Source organism: Lepidochelys olivacea (assembly GCF_965140295.1).
Source record: "Lepidochelys olivacea isolate rLepOli2 genome assembly, chromosome: 2".
Classification (NCBI taxonomy): domain Eukaryota; kingdom Metazoa; phylum Chordata; order Testudines; family Cheloniidae; genus Lepidochelys; species Lepidochelys olivacea.
In genome coordinates, this window is record NC_140412.1 from 208,037,392 (window position 1) to 208,058,570 (window position 21,179).

General features: G+C 40.8%; 2 protein-coding genes and 2 long non-coding RNA genes across 12 annotated transcripts in view; 2 read left to right on the top strand and 2 right to left on the bottom strand.

Moving 5' to 3' along the window:
* The window catches only part of HOXA3 (homeobox A3), a 43,080-nt gene extending 33,296 nt beyond the window's left edge, over positions 1 to 9,784 (top strand). For 5 of the 7 annotated variants that reach the window (XM_084618962.1, XM_084618961.1, XM_084618963.1 and 2 more), the window contains 2 exons: positions 6,931 to 7,507; positions 8,940 to 9,784. In XM_084618962.1, the coding sequence (XP_084475088.1) occupies positions 7,048 to 7,507; positions 8,940 to 9,709 (1,230 nt within the window). In that variant the 5' untranslated portion in view covers positions 6,931 to 7,047 and the 3' untranslated portion in view covers positions 9,710 to 9,784. Of the gene's footprint in view, positions 1 to 3,957; positions 4,085 to 6,909; positions 7,508 to 8,939 lie in introns of those variants that run through there. The other 2 variants (XM_084618966.1, XM_084618964.1) reach the window with 2 other exon arrangements.
* Positions 928 to 3,925, bottom strand: LOC311515721. The gene is made up of 2 exons (XR_014710208.1): positions 3,785 to 3,925; positions 928 to 2,413 (listed from the first exon to the last, which is right to left on the bottom strand). It is a non-coding gene; the product is annotated as an uncharacterized lncRNA (long non-coding RNA).
* Positions 9,785 to 10,559: 775 nt separating the features above from the next.
* On the top strand, positions 10,560 to 17,036 carry HOXA2 (homeobox A2). 3 transcript variants are annotated; one of them, XM_084618970.1, is made up of 3 exons: positions 10,560 to 11,372; positions 14,077 to 15,318; positions 15,853 to 17,036. In XM_084618970.1, exons 2-3 carry the CDS (start codon positions 14,937 to 14,939, stop codon positions 16,590 to 16,592), a joined length of 1,122 nt encoding a protein of 373 aa, XP_084475096.1. In that variant the 5' UTR covers positions 10,560 to 11,372; positions 14,077 to 14,936; the 3' UTR covers positions 16,593 to 17,036. The 3 variants fall into 3 exon arrangements, with proteins under 3 accessions (XP_084475096.1, XP_084475098.1, XP_084475097.1); XM_084618972.1 differs by having other exon boundaries at positions 10,560 to 11,002; XM_084618971.1 differs by lacking the exon at positions 10,560 to 11,372 and having other exon boundaries at positions 14,049 to 15,318.
* Positions 17,037 to 17,160: 124 nt separating this feature from the next.
* On the bottom strand, positions 17,161 to 21,169 carry LOC311515722. Its single transcript, XR_014710209.1, has 2 exons — positions 20,966 to 21,169; positions 17,161 to 17,492 (listed from the first exon to the last, which is right to left on the bottom strand). It is a non-coding gene; the product is annotated as an uncharacterized lncRNA (long non-coding RNA).
* Between the last annotated feature and the right edge of the window lie 10 nt (positions 21,170 to 21,179).

Consider the following 21,179-nt stretch of genomic DNA (forward strand, 5'->3'; position numbering starts at 1 on the left):
AGAAACCAGAGAGTTTCTTATTTCCCCCCCTAGAGATTCTGTTTTTCTTTTATAGGGATCTCCCTCCGTTAAATCTCTTTTAAAGCTACATTACTGTTGTCTTTTATGATCAAGTGGAGACTGGGAGGATCTTATTTTTCCTGAAATATATACATATCTGTGTATACAAGAGTATTTCAGGAGATTGAGAAACACCCCTGGAATGGAGTCGGGGTTCGATTTGTGGCTGTCGTTATTGTTGTTTTGTTTTCTGTGTGCTTCTTTTGCTGATTCCGGCTCCGAAAATCGATGAGTATGCAATTGTGCTGCCATTTTATTTATGATGCTTAGTGGTACTTTGTTTACCATGCGAGCAGGGCTGGATTAGCTCTCTACCGTATTGAGGTTAACAATTCCAATTGAGAAGGGATTGCCTTTGTTTCCTTAGTGAAACCAAACCTGGATTTAGCTAAGAATTATCTGGCTGTGAACAAATGTCCATCCACCGATTCTAACAATAAATCAGCCTCTGGAAATTTGTTTTACTCTGAATGGGGGATCTGGAAAGCGAGGGGGGGGGGAGGGGACAATCTCCTTTCTGTAAGGATTTACATGATCACTAAATTTCCTATCTCTACCACTATGTCATAACCTGCTCTATATAACTACATATATCCTGTAGAGTGATATGTACCTCAAATAACCCAAAAAATGAAGGGATTCTTTGTGTTCTACAAGGGGACAAATGTTATATAAAATTACATCCACCAGTGAGTTCCAGCTTTGGGAAAGGTCAGAGTGCTGAGTTTTGATTTATGTTTCCAGTGAGTTGGGGCAGCGTGCTCGCCTAGATGCGGCTGTGTCATTTTGTCCCAAATTACTGGGCAGTTGTAATTACTCAATTTATGAGCGGGTCATGGAAAAAATCGAACTATTAGAGACAAAACGTTCTTTACTGAAATACAAAGGCAGAGTTTAATTTAGAACGACTCCCTGCCATTTCTGCACGGTCCCAGAAAGCGGAAATGTAGAATTTGGGTTTAGCTGCCAACAGATACACTCTGAGCAGAACTGACCCAAAGAAATGCCAATTCCCCCACACATAATGAAGCATGTTCCTCTTTATTAGACATAGTGTTTTTCTTACGCAATTAAAGGAGGGGTATTTCATTCCCAACAGTGTGTTTAAAGCTAAAGCAGGTCAAACCATATTTTAAACGGGCCGAAACGCGTCGTGAAAATAAAATGTAAGCTTTAATTGCAGCCTTATTGCTTGTCATCGTTTCTGATGATTTACGACTCAGTTCTGGTGCATTTTTGACCCAGTTAAAACAATCATAAATAAAAAAAGTCCCAATATAAAACGTGGAAGACTAAGAACAGTTGTGTAGATGGATATTTCGAAAGCCTTTCTGCTTGTGTAAATAATCAGAGTGTTGAGTAAATACAAAATGAAGTGTCAATTGCGATTTTATGGTGTTCGATAACACAAACGGTAATGCAGATTAAACAGGCTTCTCGCCAATATTTGATAATGCACTCATTTTCTAAGGCAACTCACATCCTTGCTCATCTGTGTAATTACTTGGATGTACATTTTATCAGTAACTTCTTCAATTCTCTCCTTTCCCCGATTTGAATAGGTAGAATATTTTTTCCCCTAAAATATGCCGAAATTATAAATCCTTTATAATCTTAGGCGTTTCTGCCAGAACGGATCAAATCAAGATTTATATTAACTATTTTACACCGAGACTGACAACATTTCCGTGAGTGGAGAGAACTCCGATACAATGTAAACTCTCCAGAAATACACCACATTTCAAATCTCAAATATTTAACCAAAATATAGAGGAAATTCTTCCCTCAAATTAAACCCTTGCAGTCCCATTGGCTTCTGTGGGGTATTAGGGAAAGACGGAATTTCGGCCCTCTGTTAGTGAAAGATACATCTTTGTATAACATGCAGTGCAAATATGTGCATTATTATATGTTACATCAAATTCAAATCCAGTCATACAAAGAAAAATCACCTGCTCACCTTAAAATTACATCTTTGAGTAGCGAGAAAGACAGGACCTGTCTAGAGTTATTGCAAAGTAACTTTCTATTCTTATGCAGTAAAATGTATCAAGGAAAACTATATCGCAGAAACTCAATAAACCATTTAATTTCTTGAATTAAAATACCTTGACAATGCCCACGATTTAGAACAAAGAATCTTCCCCTTATTCCTCCCCCTTCCAAAACAAAATACATATTTCAGTCCAAACTTTAAACGCGCTAATATTAAAACATCAAATATTCCCGGAGTATCCTGAAGAGCTCCCCAAATCGTCACCGTTTCCTGAGTCCGGAGGTTTCCCCTCTTTGCTCTAGGAGGGTTCTGTAGGGATTCTGTAGGGGTTTCTTTGATTGCATCTTGCTATGTTAGCTGGAAACAGGGAGAAAGACAAATCAGCAGTTTCAGAAAAAAAGTGTGGGGTTGATTATTGACTAAAGAAGCTTTTCTTCAAATGCAACATTCAAGGGGCTGTTTGAAGCAAAATGCATACGAGTGAATTTTTGCCTCTTCTCCCCTCCTACGCTGCCCGACTTCCCCTTTCATGTTGTGCCATCGCAATATGCCATAAGGAGCAAGTGTTTTCTGTTTTAGTGCTCTGTTTACAGCTTTGGTGCATGAAGCCATAAATCTTGTATAGCCATAAATGACAAAAACCATTGGTATGCATAAGAGGCCACCCTGGCCTTATAGTGCTTTTTATTTGTCGTTTGCTTTGTTTTTGCTTTAAGGTGACACTGTGCTCCCTTGCGGTTTTAAGCATACTATTTATATTTTAACACCTTAATTAACGAAGAAACGACAAATTTACACCTTGTAATTATTCTAAATCGCCACTTAATGTGTTTCACCCAAACCGGCTCCTTTATGCGGGATTATAGTCTTAAACTTGATTCTAACTGTAATGTCCCCGAAAGGAATTCCATGGTTGTTGCTGACGCTTGTATATTTCTGTTGTCAAATTTGGGTTATTTTATTTTATTTTATTTTTTAAAAAAGCACTGAAGCTCAAAACATAAGCCCCTCAGATACACCTCAGCAATCTGTACAGATAGGTGTGCCAACACAGGCGTAGTGTGTGTGTCAAATGTTTGTGTGTGAATACGTGAAACTATACACACGCACATATGGGTGGATATCTCTATAGGTATATCTATGTGTATGTATGCGTAGATCCATATCTGCACATAGGTGAATATGTCAGTATGTGCATATATGTGTGGATATCTGCGTGGGTGTATGCGCATGTGTACATCTCTACTTGCGTGTGTGTATACTCACGCATGCATGTTTAATTACTAACTATAATTAGTTCATTTGCTCCACTAAAAGCATTGCCCAGAGCACAGATCTGATAGGAGTTGCTTGGATGAAAGACATAAACTACAGATTATTAATTGTTATTGTTATTGTTATTATTGCGAATATTACTGACTAGGTCTCCCATAACTTTCAGCATCGAGGAGCTCGTGTAGAGAATATTCCATATCTACCAAAAACCGATTCACACAAAAAACTGGTCAGAGTGACCCTTTGTGAGCGCCGTTTGTCTTCATTAGCATAATTTTCCTGGACTTTAGTGACGCCTCGGTGCGGGGGGAGCTTCACTCCTTCACTCCCCTTTCTCCTCTCACTCCTTCATTCCTTCTCTGCAACCCCCACCCTGCCCCGGACTTCCCGAGGCGGCTGCGTTTCCCCCCCCCACCAGGCGTCCTTTGCGTGTAATATTCATAAGAAACATACCCATTTTCTGTGGCACTACATGAGGGAAGCCCTGAGACTTGATAGCTCTTATCTTTGGGCCCCGCTTTCTGCCCTAGGGGCTGAGCAGGGAGAGGGAGGGGGTCCGAGCCGAACCAGCGAGTCCTGAGCAGTGAGCGCTCCTCCAGTCTTGGCTGGTGGGTTCCTTGTGCAGATGACTTGAGCCGGTGCCCATCCCGGAGCCGAAGGGACTTGGCTGGGGGAAAGTTCTGCTCCCTGGGTTGTGTGTCGCCGAGCCTCCAAAGAGCATGCTGGCTTCCGCCTCAGTCGTCAGAAGTTAAGGTAAGCAGGCCACAAATACGCTGCTATCAGTTGTGAATGGCGGAGTTTATGTCCCAGTGATTTATGACCATAGACTTAAATCTCGGTTCAAGAAGAGTTCACAAGCGGGAGCTTCCTCCCAGGCAGTGACTGATACCCTTACACTTCGCATGCAGGCAGTTTCTCCCTCTTCCCTGAACTTTTCTTTATCTGTCAGGAAATCTTTAGGGGCTGTCTGCTTTTCTCTCCTGGATCAGAGTTCGGGCTGGGGGGCGGGGGAGAGGGAAGGAGGTTGGAAGGAAGGGATTTTGTCAGATGTATCAGGGAGGGGGAAATAATGGAGAAATGGGGAACAAGTGAGGGACCTGCCCTAGTAAGGCAACTTTCCTCTGTGTCTTCTTTATCTTTCAGAGAGCTTGTTAAAGTGGCACTTGTTTAATGCACAAATATTGATCTTGTCGGTGGAAGGGCTACTCCAAGATTTTGGGGCCCAATTTTGCTTTCACTCCCATGCGACCCCAATGAAGTCAGTGGGGTCGCACGGGCATAACCGAGGACAGAGTCAGGCCCTTTGTCTTCAGCGTGTAAAAGAGAAACGTTTCTGCCAGCCCAGGCACCGGTTGTAGTGACAAACTTTTGTCCTCCCCTGGTTTTAGTATCTATGGCACTTACAAAAAAAGAGAAACGGCCACGTTGTACTCACAGCTTCCCAGTTTTCTATAACTTTGCAGAAGCTGGTGTCCAAAGTTGGACACCAAAACCTGAGTTGCTCTGTCTGCAAGTAGATTTACCAGAACCTACAATATTTCTCTCTCAAAATCAAGTTGCTTTTTGTTTTTGTTTTAGCTCCTTGCGGAGCTCTGGAAATATTCTCCACCAGACTTTCTACTCAGCATTATCCCCCTGGACATGTTAGTCAATGTAACAAACTTTAAAATGTCAAATATAAAGTGAAGCATTTTAAATGGGTGACCATGACGCTAAGATCACTATTATTTAATTCATGTATTGTTTTCCTGAGACTGGGAGTCCCATATCTCTGTGTGTTTCAAGGGAACTAAATGAAAACTACTTTAGGGCCTAAGAATTAGGCACAGTATATGGGGGCTGGGAGGAGAGAGAGAGAGAGTGTTGTGCTTTATAATTGAGGAACTGGAAATTAATATGTTTATATGTATATGCTTTACAGTATATGTGTTACAGATCTTGACCAACTTATTAGTTCAATAACATCCATGGGTCTCAATTAATAAAAAAAATCAAAGGGTAAGGCCTTTTGGGGGTTTATTAAAGTAACTAGTCTATAATAAAACAAAGGGACCATTTCTTTCTAAGTAACTTGTATCACTTGAAATACCTATATTTGTAATTATTGGTGGATTTTGTGTAACACTTTCTCCCCAAAGGCTCATGTGGTTTTAGGTGCCTTGGAAAAAAAATCAAACGACAGGAGACTGTAGAGCACTATTTTTGACCCGGTGTAGCTGTTTGTCAGCAACAGGGAGGTGGGTGGAGGTGGAGAAAAGGATTTTAATTATTGAAAATAATGTGTGTGTAAGAGTTCCTAGATTGGAGATAACATTCAGATCTCCTTTCCCATTATTGAGGACACATCTTTAACTGGTTATTCTCAGGCAGGTAAACAGCATGAGTTACAAAAAAGATTCACACGGGCTATAGGAGCATTTTATGGTTTGTGTGTCCATCCCCTCTCTCCAGCCAAATAACCCTCATACATCAAATTACATAGCAGTTTCAAAGACAGAACCTATTATCGTTAAGTTGGAAGGAAAGTTCAAGCCGTGGTCATGGAGATGAACGCTGGTTTTTCAGGTTCCTGGTGTTTTTTCCAATCCATCATGTTTTAACAGGTAGAATTTGGTAGTTTCCATGGAAAGAAGTAGCTCCAAAATAACTATAAAAAGTGTCCTGATTCCTTACGAACTTTTGATTATAATCGTCATTCCTAGAGAACAACATTCCATTTCTGGGATTCTTTTAAAAGTGAAAGACATGAGAGATGGAAATTCCAAACAGGCCGATTCTACCAGGCTCACTTAAGAGAAAACTCACAAGTGACAACTGGAGAGCAGTCCCCAAATTATTTACTTTGATGGCTTTGTAAAGCTGTTTGGCCCTGGTGGCTAAATCTGTGTCCCAGTTTAAATTCACTGCAATTAAAACTGATTTATGTGAATGGGGGGGGGGGGGAGGGAAGGGTATTAAATATCTAAAGTAGTCCCAAGTTAATCTGCAAGTACTGCTTCTTCCATTTAATGTGTGTCAGCTTGTATTGTTTTTGTCAAGTATTTTATAGACAAACAAAATATGCATTAGACTGCGTGCGTGTGGATCTTCTTGAATGGAAAGGCTTTGAATGTTTTTTTCTTTTCCACGTAATATATATTTTAAAAGTCTTATCCAAACTGTAACCACAATATAAATATTAAAAGTAAGATGGCAGTGGTTACGGTGAAGTATAGGAGAAAGGTTTATTACTCTCCGACAGCAGTGAAAGTGAATGAGAGAACTACTCCCCTAGTGTAACATACATTTTCCTTGATCACCCTTATCTGGAAGCATTGTATTTAAATAACCTCTCGTGTTCCTTGTGTGATAAATGATAAAACAATTCACGGTGTTATAAACCCTGGAAAACCTTTATCCTGGTACAGTAAACCACATATTTGTAGCTGCCAGTAAATTCAGGCAGCTTTTATATCGAAATTCTCTTAGCCTAAGGCCAAGTCATGCTGCTAAATATTGCTGACCACTTTTTCTTTTATGGCTTTCATGTCACTTAGCTATTGAAAGTAAGATGGATTTGTACTATTTCTTCACTCTAGTGTGCTTTCGCTACACCCTAGGTCTACCAGGAGAGGCCATTGGAGGAAGAACGTCACGTGACAGAGGGGTGCCAATGTTATTCTTTAAGGGTGTCAAGACCCTGTCAGTTTGTGAAATAAATATTGGGAAACAACGAAATGCAAAAAGCGACCTACTACGACAGCTCTGCAATCTATGGTGGCTACCCCTACCAAGGAGCAAATGGTTTCACTTATAATGCTAGTCAGCAGCAATATCCTCCATCTTCATCACTTGTGGAAACTGAATATCATCGACCTGCTTGCTCTTTACAGTCACCTGGCAGTTCTGTGTCCCACCATAAGACCAATGAAATCAATGAGAGTTGCATGAGGACCATCACTAGCCAACCCATTCAGCCCCCAGTTATTTCAGAGCAGCAACAGCCTCCAGCCCAGCAGGCAGCACCTCCACCTCCACCCTCTGTCTCACCACCTCAAAATGCCAGCAGCAATTCTGCCCCAGCTAACACTACCAAGAGCCCAGTTATTAACTCACCCACCATGTCCAAACAAATATTCCCATGGATGAAAGAGTCTCGACAAAATACAAAGCAGAAAAACAGCAGTTCCAGTTCAGGTATGAAATGTATTTACATTATAAGTGACTTACTTAGTCTGGCAGGCCAAATTGTGGGATCAAGTATTTGTAGTTTGTCCGAGATATGTCATCTTTTTAAAAAAATATTGTGGGAGTAATCTTATTTCAAATATAACTTTTTAACCATGTATCTTCTAGAAAGTATTTCAGAATGCTTTAAAGTGACTTTGGTAAAATGCTAAACTCAGCCTTGCAAATTATTTCTAAGTTATTTAGTTTCCAGGTGTTTCTATTTTGTAGTGTCTAAGGTTGATATAACATTTGCCTCTTAGTCTATAACATTCCATTCCACAGGTTATGTTCTTTCTTCTATTAAATCATGTCAACATCTAGAGGCCTAGACCTCTAGCCAGAGGCACATCCTGAATATTTTGTTGGCATAGTGCTATTAGAATAATAAGACAGTGACCTAGCTCTGCTGAATTGTAAATGGAATAAAATAGCTCATAATCATCTGCAGTCAGGATCAATGCTTTACTTATACTCAGTACCTATTCTTATTTTAGCAGACTGGCAAAGTTACAAGTCTGGTAAACAAAGATCAGTTATGAGTAAAATAAAGTTAGGTCCATAAAAATATTACTGGGGGATTATAGTATATATGGAAATTATTATTACACAAGTACACCTAAATCGATAACACAAACTTCTGTTCCCAGGCATTTTGTTTATATTTACCACTTCCTACATTTCCTGTGTACTGTGGAAATAGATTCCAAAACCTTGGCAAATATTTTCTTTCATGTATTTCTTATGGTTTGATAATGTTACCATTTAGAATGTTGTATGTCATGTATTATTTTATTCATAACAGCAATGTGTGTTTATATATATATGTATACATAGTACATATATGTTTATATTTATGTGTATATATGCATGTATATGTTTAGAATTATATTTTTGTTTGTACATATGGGACATGTGCACATGAGTGTGAGTGTGCATACAAACACACACACAGAGTTCATGTGGGTATGATGAGATTTTCAGACCATTCTGGGGGATTCCATTCTAAATCCTCTGGACTGCTTTAAGGAAACCAACAATAATATATAACATTTAATCAGACTTTTGCATTAAAGAGTTCATAAGACTCACTTTTAAAAAATCTTTTCTTCTTGTATAAGGATTATTTCAGGTAAACTACAATATTTGGTGCTGTGTTTATTGAGGCAGTTATAGTCATATAGTGACACTTCAAAGGTGAAGGAAAATAATGGTGAGCCTTTCAATGCTTTTAGCCTGGCATATTTTAGTTATAGAAAGAAATATGTATGTTTCACTAGGATATTTGTATACCAGAGAGCTGGGATCTACAGACACTAATCCTAGCCATGGCTTCTATTGTTTCTGGTTACTGTGTTCAGGTTCCACCATGTTGATTGTATTCTTTGTGTGATTTACATAGGTGAGAGCTGTGCTGGTGATAAAAGCCCTCCAGGGCAAGCCTCCTCTAAAAGAGCACGTACAGCTTATACAAGTGCCCAGCTGGTAGAACTGGAAAAGGAGTTCCACTTCAATAGATACCTCTGCAGGCCAAGAAGGGTAGAAATGGCTAATTTGCTCAATCTTACAGAAAGACAAATCAAAATATGGTTTCAGAACCGCAGAATGAAATATAAAAAGGATCAAAAGGGAAAGGGCATGATGACCTCTTCAGGAGGACAGTCCCCAAGCAGAAGTCCTGTGCCTCCAGCTCCTGGGGGGTATTTAAACTCTATGCATTCTTTAGTAAACAGTGTTCCCTATGAGCCCCAGTCTCCTCCATCATTTAACAAGCCTCATCAAAATGCCTATGGCATCCCTGCATCATATCCGGCTCCTCTCAATAATTGTCCGCCTCCTCAAAAGAGATACACGGGGACAGCAGCGGTTACTCCTGAATATGATACTCACCCTCTTCAAGGCAACAGTTATGGAAATCCACATATACAGGGAAGCCCCGTCTATGTGGGGGGCAACTATGTGGACACCATGACCAATTCTGGGCCTTCCATCTTTGGTCTAACTCATCTCCCTCATCCTTCCTCTGCCAACATGGACTACAGTGGGACTGGGCCAATGGGCAACAATCACCACCATGGACCTTGTGATCCACACCCAACATACACAGACCTTACTTCTCATCATCCTTCTCAGGGAAGAATTCAGGAAGCGCCCAAACTCACCCATCTGTAACAGACATGAGTTACTAAGTGGAATGAAGTCCCCAACTTTTTAAAAGTACTTCCCACCCTTCCCTCCCGTCTCCCTCTATTTTTGTTTTTGTTTTGTTTGGTTTGGTAAAGCGTTCTATAGTTTACGTGACGTAGCAATATTTGTTGCTTGAATTGCTCTATAGTTTCAATAGTGGATATTTATCTTCTTGAACTGTAGCCTTGTGTCTCGCTTTGGGAGTATACATAGGCTTTATACTTTACTTCTACACTTTTATCAAAACAGGGTATATGAACAAATTTTCTATAACAATAATTCTGAAATGTGAATTTGTTCGTACAAATTGATTGATTGATCCCACGGGGAAGCAATTTTTTATTGCACTTCTTTTAAATAGCGAGAAAGAAATCAAAGGCGCTTGAACAGGGGCTCCCTGGACAATTATTAATACGTGTTAAGTCTTTCAATGTGTGTATGCTGGTGAACATTCAGATTTATTTATATTTTTTTTAAAACATTGAATAATCTAAGTGTTTAAAATTTTATTTATCCCCATCTGTTCATATTTATATATATATATAAAATTCTGTACCATGAATATTCAGGAGGTATTTACCTGGCCGTATGTTAGATGGCATATTGGCATAAGTAGGAAATATCATTTGAAAGGAAACTATTACTCCTTTATTTAAAAATATAATAATGCAATAAAATCTGAAAAATTGATCACAAATTGAATAATTTATGCTTGTAACATCCAGCTAAATGGAAAATGTGTAAACCTGAAAAGACTAGATTTGTTTTGAAAGTTATACATTCCTTGCTGCTCACATTCTGACAAAAATAAAGTTTTTATTCTGAATAATAAAGAGTTAAGAAACGGTTATTTGTTCAAAAAGACCCAAACCATGTGATCACTAAGTGAACAGATATAGATACACACACACACACACACACACACACACACACACACAAATATCCGATACCCAACCCACGTAAACAGCCCCTTCTGTTTTCCTTATCAAGGTTTTAAAAATGCAGTGAATTGGCAAATCCCAATATGTCTTATGAGCTGTGACAATTTCAGCGTTGAAAATACCAAGGATGCAAACGATCCGCCTTTTGTGTCCATAACGCTAGGTGCTGAGCTGCCGGCATGCTTTACAGGCACTGCTATTGGGAGGATATTTTTGTCTGAATAATATTTATTTGGGTCAGAAACACAACCACGTTTATTTCGCAAACAGCACTGCTTCACATAAAGCTCGGGTGCCCGCGCCGAACAGAGTGATTCCTGAGACAGTGCTCGTAAGGGTAAGCTGGTCCTTGGTCTAGGGATGTTGGATTTCGCCATGTTGGGCTTTTTTTCCCCCCTGCAGGAACCCACTTCACCAACAGCCGTCCATATGGAAAAGGCTCTTCTCGCCTCTGCACTGGAGGGACCTTTGGAAAGCTTGGAGCTTTCTACTCCCACACTTTTCCTCCCAGGGTCAGAACAGACAATTCATCGCCTGTTACATTGTGCCGGGAGGAGGGGGAAATTAAATAAAGCAAAGAGAACTAAGAATAAAAATAAGATAATGCACATGGATATTTTGAAGGCACAAATTAAAAAAAATTAATAGTGAGAAATACAGTTCATCACCCCACTAGAGAAGAAACCCAGAATAAACCAGCTGTTCAGGTTTGTGTACACTTTTTGGAAGCAAAGCTTGTTGTTCAGGCTCATAAACAGGATTACAATGTAGTTCGGGATATTTTCTTCTCAATATGTTGCTTCCTATTCGGCTATGGTTTTAAAAAAAATGACCCGATTTATTATTTTTTTCATTTTTGTTAATCTGGTTTCCCACCCCACTTCACCTCCTCCCTTTTTTGGCCTTGGTGGGGGAGGGGAGACAAGTGGGCTCTAGCTTTTGGTTAAAAAACGCAATATTGCAAAATACTTACTCTCTGCATGGTTTTCGATAATAAATTAGCAAGGTATTCATATGCAAGGCTATTCCGATAGGAATCTGTATTAACTGGAATCCAGAGAAGCGAATCAACATACTAAAATAAGATTTTTATTTCATAATACTATGTGACCTTATTTTTAAAATTCAGACTATAAATCAGGAGGGACCTTAATAGATTCGGGTGAAATATACACATGTATGTATATAGACACATAAACGTATGCCATGTAGATATTAACCCATGCTGTTCAGTATCTGTGTCTTTTTAATGCACAGGAAAAATGTCGCCATTTTGGTCTCACTCTAAAATATTATTAATCGTGAGTCTTTATCTTGTTCTGAGAATCATCCTTGCTTGAAGTTTGTTGAAAATATTATAATGTATCCACGAATCTATATATATAAGTGTTCTGCAAAAAATATATATAACATTTCAGTCAAAGAAAACGATTTTGTATGTATTTATTTTGTATACATATATATGTATTTATACCTCAACTGATGAAGAGGTTGCCTAGAATCTGTCTGATATTTTTCATTGAATTATAATATATATTCAAAACTGACCTAGGATAGAACATTAATGAGAAGAGAAAGAAAGTATCTTTTGGCAATTGATAAATCCAGAAAGGATTATTTAGGAAATGTTTCTGTTTTATTTAAACAACTCTTGTTTTAGGCAGATTAAATAAAATCAAAGGAAATGTCAGAATCTATGAATTCTTCATGTGTTGCTTCTTTTAGCACAGATAATTAAATTTATAAAAATATTAGAAAGAATTTGGCTTTCCACTCCCCCCCCCCATTCCAAATACATATATGAGCGTAATTTCCCCTACTCTTTCCAGAAAAAATATATATCATACATCTAGTTTGTTTCCATTTTTAAATCTCTATACTGGATTTTTTTAAAAAAATCTATTGATTAACACATATTTACAAAGGCAGAGTAATAGATTTTTACAAGTATTTTGCAGTTCACTGTCCGAAGAGAAAAACCTTTTGTTCCAGGTGGTTTTTGTATTATACCGATCCACAAGAAAATAAATAGGATAAATAAATAAATAAATAAATGTGCAGAATACCTACACCCACACGGTTTTTACTTACAAAGGCTGGTTACACTCGAAATCTCCCTCTTTCTCTCCCTTTATTGTTTTTTTTCATCCTACTGTTAATTCCAATATTTTAAAGTAAAAATAACCCTCAGCACCAAGCCAACTAGAAACGTATATTCCCACAGTACTGAGAATAACCCTGTAGCAGTACATTTTAAAAGGAGCCCTTTTCCTTGTTTACTTGCGTTTCTTGCTCTCCTTCTTTGCTTGGTCACATTTGATCTTGGAAAGAGCAAGAAGGTTTAAATGTGTTCTTAAGGGCCAGTAGCTGTCAAACCTTTTGGCGGACAAGATTGATCACGCACAGGCATCACCAGAGCTTTGTTTGTAGTAAAAGCAAGAAAATTAAACCCCCAGCATTTTCCAACAGCATCTATATTTATAAGGCATCCCTTTTGAGGTATTAAATGACAAGTCTCGTTCTATATTTTATTTAAACAACCTAACAAAACAACCCCCCCTTTAAAATGCCCCAACCCCATTCCTCCTTTCCCAGCCTTTCCCAGATATACTTCATCTTGTGGATTTATTAGCTTCAGACCGAAGGGTTTTGGTCAGTCTTGGATAGAGTGGAGGTCTAATGATCAGTTTGTTATTTGAACCGCTTACAAAGATTCTGGCGATTCCTTTCAATGCAATTCCGAAACAGAGCAGCTATTGCCAGCGCGAGGCTGATTTGGCTTCCTTAGACTAAAAAAAAAAAAAAAAAAAGCACAACAATGATGTTTTTCATCTTGAATATAAAATGCTACACGAAACAGATATGGCCTGCGTGCTGTGGAAAAATAAAATTCAGGATGTCTTCATTGTGTTTTAATAATAATAACAACAATTAATAATAAATAGCCATTAGCATCATACTTTTACCACTCTTCTCGATTTGATTGGAAAGGTTGTTTCAAAGCCTCAGCGTTCAGTAGTTTAATAGCTTTGTAAGTTGTAAATCAAAACGATTGTAAACAAAGCAAATGCTTTTGGCTCATACACAGTCATTCAAGTTAGAATCCTTGCAGCATTTCCCCCCTGACGTATTAATATTTATATATATATCTGACACTACCTTGCAATATATTTCCCTGCAATTGAACATACTCACCAGACCCCGTCTACTACGGTTATTAAGTAAAACATGTCAGCAGAAGCGAGTGTAGTTTACAAACTAATGCACTAGATTGCTTAGAATATTTACAGTATATCTATATCTATATGGTAGAGATAGAGATAGATAGATATATTATAGTGCACTTCTGTGAAGTCAACTGCAGTGAAAAGTCATGACCATAAAGCTTTTTCTATGTTATTCTTCCCATAGGAGCAAGGCTGCTGCGGAAAATCCTGCTAAACAATGAGCTCAGAGATCGGCGGCCAATTGTTCTCCATACTGTACATACTCTCTCCCCCCAAAGCAAAAGTGGCATAGAGATGCCAATTCGGGAGCAGTAAACTAGCTTAGGGGGAAGTGCTATTCCCCGGGAAAAAAGCAGGACTCTCTGCCAGTAACTCCTGCCTGGGTGCAACTTCTTATGTGGCTGAGATGTGGGGGCCCCAGGTGTCAAAACTTTGAAGATTAATGGATTACTTTGTTAATGACTCAAAGCGTCAGATTGAGGTGCTTAAATGATTTGCGAGGTGCAAAGCGTTTTCCTGACAGTCCCAAACAATGAGATGAGTGTGCGGGAGGAGACGAGAGGGGCAGCAGTCTGCAGGACAAGCAACCACACACACACACACACACACACACACACACACACACAGATCATTTCAGATTAGGACGCAAAGCCGATAGATACAGATATATAATTTTCCCCCTAAAAAGTGTAAATAAAGCCTTTCTGGCCCCCAATGAGGCGTTCCTTCCCGACTTTTTTGGATCAATCAAACAGACAGTGGCTTCTTTTGATTAAAGCCCAAATTGTCATTGGGCAGAGGCAATCATGTGACAGCCAATTCGGTCCAATTTCAACCTTGTCTCCATGAATTCAATAGTTTAATAGTAGCACGGTCCCCATACGGCTGTAATCAGTGAATTAGAAAAAAAACACCCCACCAGCGATCTTCTATGATATATTTTTTTCTTCTCTCTCTCCTTTTTCCTGGGCCTTTCCCCCCTCCCCCGCAAAAACCCTCAATAAGAGGGAACTTTTTCTCCAAGGGGGCTGCGAGTTGAAGGCCATGAATTTCGAATTTGAGCGAGAGATTGGTTTTATCAATAGTCAGCCATCGCTTGCTGAGTGCCTGCCATCTTTCCCCCCTGTCGGTGATACATTTCAAAGTTCATCAATCAAGAACTCGACGCTTTCACACTCGACACTGATTCCTCCTCCTTTTGAGCAGACCATCCCCAGCCTGAACCCAGGCAGCCACCCTCGCCACACCAGCAGCAGCCGTCCCAAGCAGAGCCCCAATGTCAGCAGCAGCAGCCCGGTGCCAGCCGGCGCCCTGCAGCCTCCGGAATACCCCTGGATGAAAGAGAAAAAAGCCTCCAAGAAAACTACCCTCCCGCTTGCTTCGGCCTCAGCCTCAGCCACTGGACCAGCCTGCCTAAGCCACAAAGGTCAGTTAAAAAACTTTCCCCTAGAGCTAGCTCTTTTCCTTGGATTGTTACTTTCCCAACTTCACTGGAAATGGTTTGGAGGAGAAGGAGGAAATAATCTGGTGGGCTCCACAGTGTTATTAAAACCCCAAACTTTCCCTAACTTGTTTAATGTGGGATGATTTATCTGAGTTGGAGCTGACCTCCTCTTGTCTTGCTGTCCTAGAGTTAGGATATTTGACAGTAATGAAGAGTGATAGATTGCTCCTGCTCAGCTAAGCAGCTGATGCATTAATTATAAATTGTAGTATGGCTAATATAAAGTTTGCTCTGGTAGGTTTGGGAGCTAGATGCAATAATTTTATTGAGGTGGAAAGGGGTCCACAGTATCGGGAGCACAGGAGTGCAACACAATGGATCTACTGCAGCCAAGGGCGGCCATTTTGTTGCAGTTGATATTTTATGCTATATATATATACATATATTTTTCCCCCCTCTGAGGTGGAATGTGCTGGGATGCTAAAATTCAAACTGTGCATTTATCTGTTTTTACAGAGTCTCATGAAATCCCCGACAGTGGGAACGGTGGATCTAGGAGGCTGAGGACGGCTTATACCAACACCCAGCTTTTGGAGCTAGAAAAAGAATTTCATTTCAACAAGTATCTCTGTAGACCAAGGAGGGTTGAAATAGCAGCTTTGCTGGATTTGACTGAGAGACAAGTAAAAGTCTGGTTCCAGAACAGAAGGATGAAGCACAAGAGACAGACCCAGTGTAAGGAGAACCAAAACAGTGAGGGGAAATTTAAGAGTCTGGAGGACAGCGAGAAAGCAGAAGAGGAGGAGGAGAAATCGCTCTTTGAGCAAACCCTCAATAATGTCTCAGGCGCTCTTTTGGAAAGGGAAGGTTACACTTTTCAACAAAATGCACTATCTCAACAGCAGGCTCAGAATGTACACAATGGAGAGTCCCAAAGTTTCCCAGTTTCGCCTTTAACAAGCAATGAGAAAAATCTGAAACATTTTCAGCATCAGTCACCCACTGTTCAAAACTGCCTATCAACAATGGCCCAGAACTGTGCAGCTGGCCTGAACAATGACAGTCCTGAGGCCCTAGATGTCCCTTCTTTACAGGACTTTAACGTTTTCTCCACAGATTCCTGCCTACAGCTTTCAGATGCAGTTTCACCCAGTTTGCCAGGATCTCTGGACAGTCCTGTAGATATTTCTGCTGACAGTTTTGACTTTTTTACAGACACACTCACTACAATTGACTTGCAGCATCTGAATTATTGAGAAATTAAAGACGTCCTGTCGCCAAGGGTTATGGCTTGTTTCAAATTACTTCCTTTTATTTTTCTTTTCCTGGTCAGTATTTTCTGTTTTTTAATTCCCTTTACTGTGTTCCAGAGCCATTTTTACTGTTTCTTATGAAGTTTTAATTGTGTTCAGTTTAACCTAGCCACATTCTAGGTCCCTCTATGAAAGCAATATATGAGGCCTGTAAGAAAGTGATCATATAGAATTGTATCTTCACTTTCTTTTTATTTTTGTATTACATTAGGATGCGTTGTCATAAGTATTTTTGGTAGAATAAATTCTTGTTTGCTACAAGTAGCTTTCTTCTCTCTCTCTCTAGACTCAGACCATAAGTGGTATTTCCTCCCACCCCCCTCTCTTTATTTAACTTCAGAAATGAAATTAAGACATTCTGGTCACAATCTCTCTCCTGTTGGTAATTTAATATATTTATTAGAGAGAGAAAAATCACATTTAATTTTTTTATTGCAAAGGTTCTCATAAGTCAGGTCAAAGTACCCCCTGATTCTCACAAACAAAATAATAACTAAAAAGCCCACAGAGCTCACATAAAGATTTCTTCCTTTTAATGCACATAACAGGTTATTCTGTGTGTGAATACAAGTCTTGGGTTTTCTAAACTGTGACAAACACCATACATATGCATCTTAGCCGTTACAGACAAAATAGAATCTATTGTAAATGGGGAACGTGCCTGCTATAGAACCAGGCTCGTTACAGGGGTGGAAGGCTCTTTTAAAGCATCCTGTTTTTCTATAACTCAACGTTTAGGTGTCCAGCAAGTCGTTTTCTGAAACACTTCTTTAAAAATAAAAATGCTAACAAAGTACGCCTCGGATTAGCTCCCATGTGCTGAAAGGTCCCAAGAAAAGATATCTAAAAAAGAGAGGAAATAAAAAAAATGTTATTATCTAAAAATACATTTAGGATGGGCTTAAATTCTTAGTGCCATTCTTCAGGGGATTTCTGCGGGGTCCAATAACAAAGAAAGTCCCTTTCTTTTTAAACCAGTTTGCGGTGCCAAGGGTTGATCATTAAAACTGGAAGCTAATGGTTAATATGTTTAAATTTCAGTTGAACCACTTCAGCGGCCCACTGTCCAAAAATGTGTTACTTCCTCAATTACAGCAGTAAAAAAGCTCATTAAAAACTCCAGCTAAATTGGTAAGAATATTATTGATATTAATCACCCAGTTCAGAAGGTGAGCGTTTTTTACTCTGCTAAAATCAAGCAACAGATGCTAGCAGGCAGTTTTGCTGCCCACAGATCCTTGATTTTGAGTATTCCGGAATATATCTGAAACACAGTGAATGGATTCATTTGTCTCAAGTACTTTGTTTCCATTTCATTTGAGGTGTGTTATTTCTCTGAGCCGCAACACGTTGCGGAGCTGAGATGCGTGGGCAATAGCTGGAAGGGGTTGGATGCAATTCTTCCTACACTCATAAATCACACTCTTTCTATGAATGAGAATGTCATCAAAGAGATCAATGGCAGGAACACATGCACAAATAAAAATCCTCTTACGTATTTGCCGGAGCCGGGGATCCCCGTCTAAAACCATTAAGTTAGAAGGCGTTTAGTCATAATTCATTTTTATTGCTCGTTTAAAACAACAGATTGGCTAAGCTGCGGATGCCACAAAAACCTCGGGCCTGCTTCTTTTCTTTCGCTGCTTCAGCACTTTCGCTTTTGTAAGAGAGCAGTTTTCGTCGAGTATTTTAACGCCTGTTACAGGGTTCCAATGGGATTTAATTGTTAATATATGATTGGCTTTTAGATATTTATGTATGATGTATATACAAAGTGATGTCATAGCATCTTCTTAAATGAACAGAATTGTTTAGGAAAAGACCAGTAAAAGTCTCTCAAGATATATGTAAAAGCAATATCTGTAAATCTACCTGAGATAGAATTCCTCTAAGAAACTCACTGTAACCCCTAAATCTTGAGTGTGTGAGAGACACAGAGTATTGTTTGGGGAATGTTCCAAGAATGTGCATCAGGCGCCAGAAATGCTTCAAAGGCTTGAATTGCTGGAGATGCAAACTCGACTTTCTGCAAACCACGGTGGATCGAACCCACAAAGGAGGCAGGGTGGGGCTAGCGGAAAGATTTGACCGTTGAAATAGCACAGCTCTGAATTTTTGTGTGTATTTGCGACCGTGTCTGATGGCAACTTTTCTAGTTGGGGGGATGAAGAGGTATTTATCCCTGGTGTGTCCCCTTCCCATTATGTTGCACTGTGGCTCTGTAATGGCAGCAGCATTCGAGGCATTAGAAGAGAGACAATGTAACAAAAGACGCGGATTTCTTCAAAACAATGGTGCAGAAACGAAGGGAAACAATTTAAAGGAAGCAGAGGAGAGTAACAGAGGAGCTGTTATTTGGCAAAAATTACGGGTAAATATATAGAGAGGAATTATATGTGCAGATAGATTTGCAGATAGATTGATTTTAAATAGAGAGAAGTTTACTGTTCTTTTAGTAAACAATTCTGTTCTTTGAATATGATGGTATAACATCAACGATGTTTATAAATAAATTATACATATACGGTACAATAAATAGTTTTGTTAATCGTTAAAGCAGTGAAGAAAAAAAAACTGGAAAAAGCCATCTCTTTTATAGTTAACAGATACGCCAGCCTGTGTTAGCACCTGATTTGTACAGCGGTTATCACAACGGATTGACAAGAATTAAATAAGACAATATTGCAGCCAAAAAGGGTGAGCATCGTTCCATATATGCTTGCTGGACTTCCTCCCAGCCTCACTCATGAATTTTAAGAAATCCAATGTTTTCAAACGGCTATCTAGGCATGTTTGTAAAATGTAAATAGAAGGACAAATCTTTTTATGGATAAACTTAGGCGGGGGAACATATATTCGTTTTCCGGTGGCGTCAGAGCGGCTCTGGAGGTGAAATGGATACAAGGGTGGCCTAGTTGGAGCTTCGAACACTTCTGGTAACTTATCACTTGGAAGAGGATGTTGCACTTAGTATGTGTGGGTGGCTGGAGGGAGGGGGCTGGCGAGTCGAGGGGGAAATAGCCCTTTATATTTTAAAATACAAATAACAATCAATCGGGCATGGTGACAATGCAAAATCTGCCAAAGTCGAAGTGCATCTGCATAAATCCACACACAGTTCTCCAGGCTGAAAAAGACAAGAATAAAACTATTTGCGAAGTTAGGTGGATGGCTCCACAGGTTTGACTAGCTCTGTAACTGCCTGTATCTGTCTGAGCAGATAAGGTGAACGTGAAATCAAATGCCAAATACCAACTATCATCCATGCTGTTCTAACCATTGGTCCTATTTTCCTTGTCTGGAACAAGAGAAAGTTTTAGTAAACTCTGAGATAGATCACCCAGGGTGGGGGGGGGGCACCTCTGCCAGCAGCTATCTGGTTACTCTCCCCTCTACTCTCTGTATACTCTGTGGTGGAGTATACAGTGACAAAGAGAGCCACCAAGTGACAAAGAGAATTAATTAGAGTTAGGGACTGCAGTGGCCCTTCACCTCCTTTTCTCTCCCCCTCCCCCTTACCCCTGGGCATGTCATCCGGTGCTTGGGTGTGTTTATCGTTAGGAACTGTCCCTAGATCTCATGCATTGTGTGTGTGTGTTGTGTGTGTTGTGTGTGTGTCAGGCGCCGCGGGACCCCAGCAGATGGATTGCAGAACCTGGAAAAGCTTCCAGCCTGGCCCACGTTTGCAATCGTCATCCATTTTCCTGCCTCCCCCTCCCCCCCCCCCCCCCCCCGCAGCCCCGAAACCGACTGAGCTCACGTAACCCCTGGTTAGCTGGGCAGAGCCCCAGATAGGGGCCGAGGCAGCAGCGCTCCGGCCGCTCGGCGCCCCACGCCTGGGCTCGGTGGCAGAAGCCGGGCGAGCCCGCCTGCCCGCAGCACAATGGGGTTAAATTACAAAAGACCTCATTTCCATGCTAATAACATCGGCGCGATGGGGAAGGGGATGGACAAGCCCCTTTAACTCTTGGCTGGTCGAGAGCGGGGCTCTGCTGAGGCTCCCGGAAAGGGGAAACCGGTCTCCCCCACCCAGCCCCCCGCATGCCCCCAGCCCCGAAACGCTGCGCGGGGCTCCCTTCTGCACAGCCCGCTTGCCCGTCCAGCTGGGCCCCGCACAAGGACCGGCCAGCAGGAGGGCAGGGGCGACGGGCTGTCCTGACAGCACCAGCAGGAGTGCCGCACTCTCGAGCCATCCGTGAAGGAGATTCACCCCGGAGCGGTGCTGGTGGTGGCCCAAATCCTCCCAAGCGCGCTCCGGGGAAGGGAGCGGCCACCAACTGCTCTGCGAGCAGAAAGCCTGAGAGCGCCTGTCTTACCTGGGCTCCTCCAGCTGGGTCTCCGAGCCCTGTAATCCATGCCGCAGGAGCACCCCCCTCCACCCCCCTCCAGAGGCGCCTCCGCCTCAGCTGCTGCAGGCTGAGCGCCTGGGCTCACACTGTCTCTCTGGCCCCGGCTCTGAAGCCCCAATGAACTGGCTAAGGGGAAGGGGGAGGAGGACGGGGGGGGGGGGGGAGAGGAGGTGGTGGTAGA

Excerpts from the sequence above, each read along its gene's own strand:
- HOXA2 (XM_084618970.1), top strand. The coding sequence starts at position 14,937 with ATGAATTTCGAATTTGAGCGAGAGATTGGTTTTATCAATAGTCAGCCA. Across the intron at positions 15,319-15,852 it reads AGCCTGCCTAAGCCACAAAG|AGTCTCATGAAATCCCCGAC; the intron begins GTCAGTTAAAAA and ends CTGTTTTTACAG.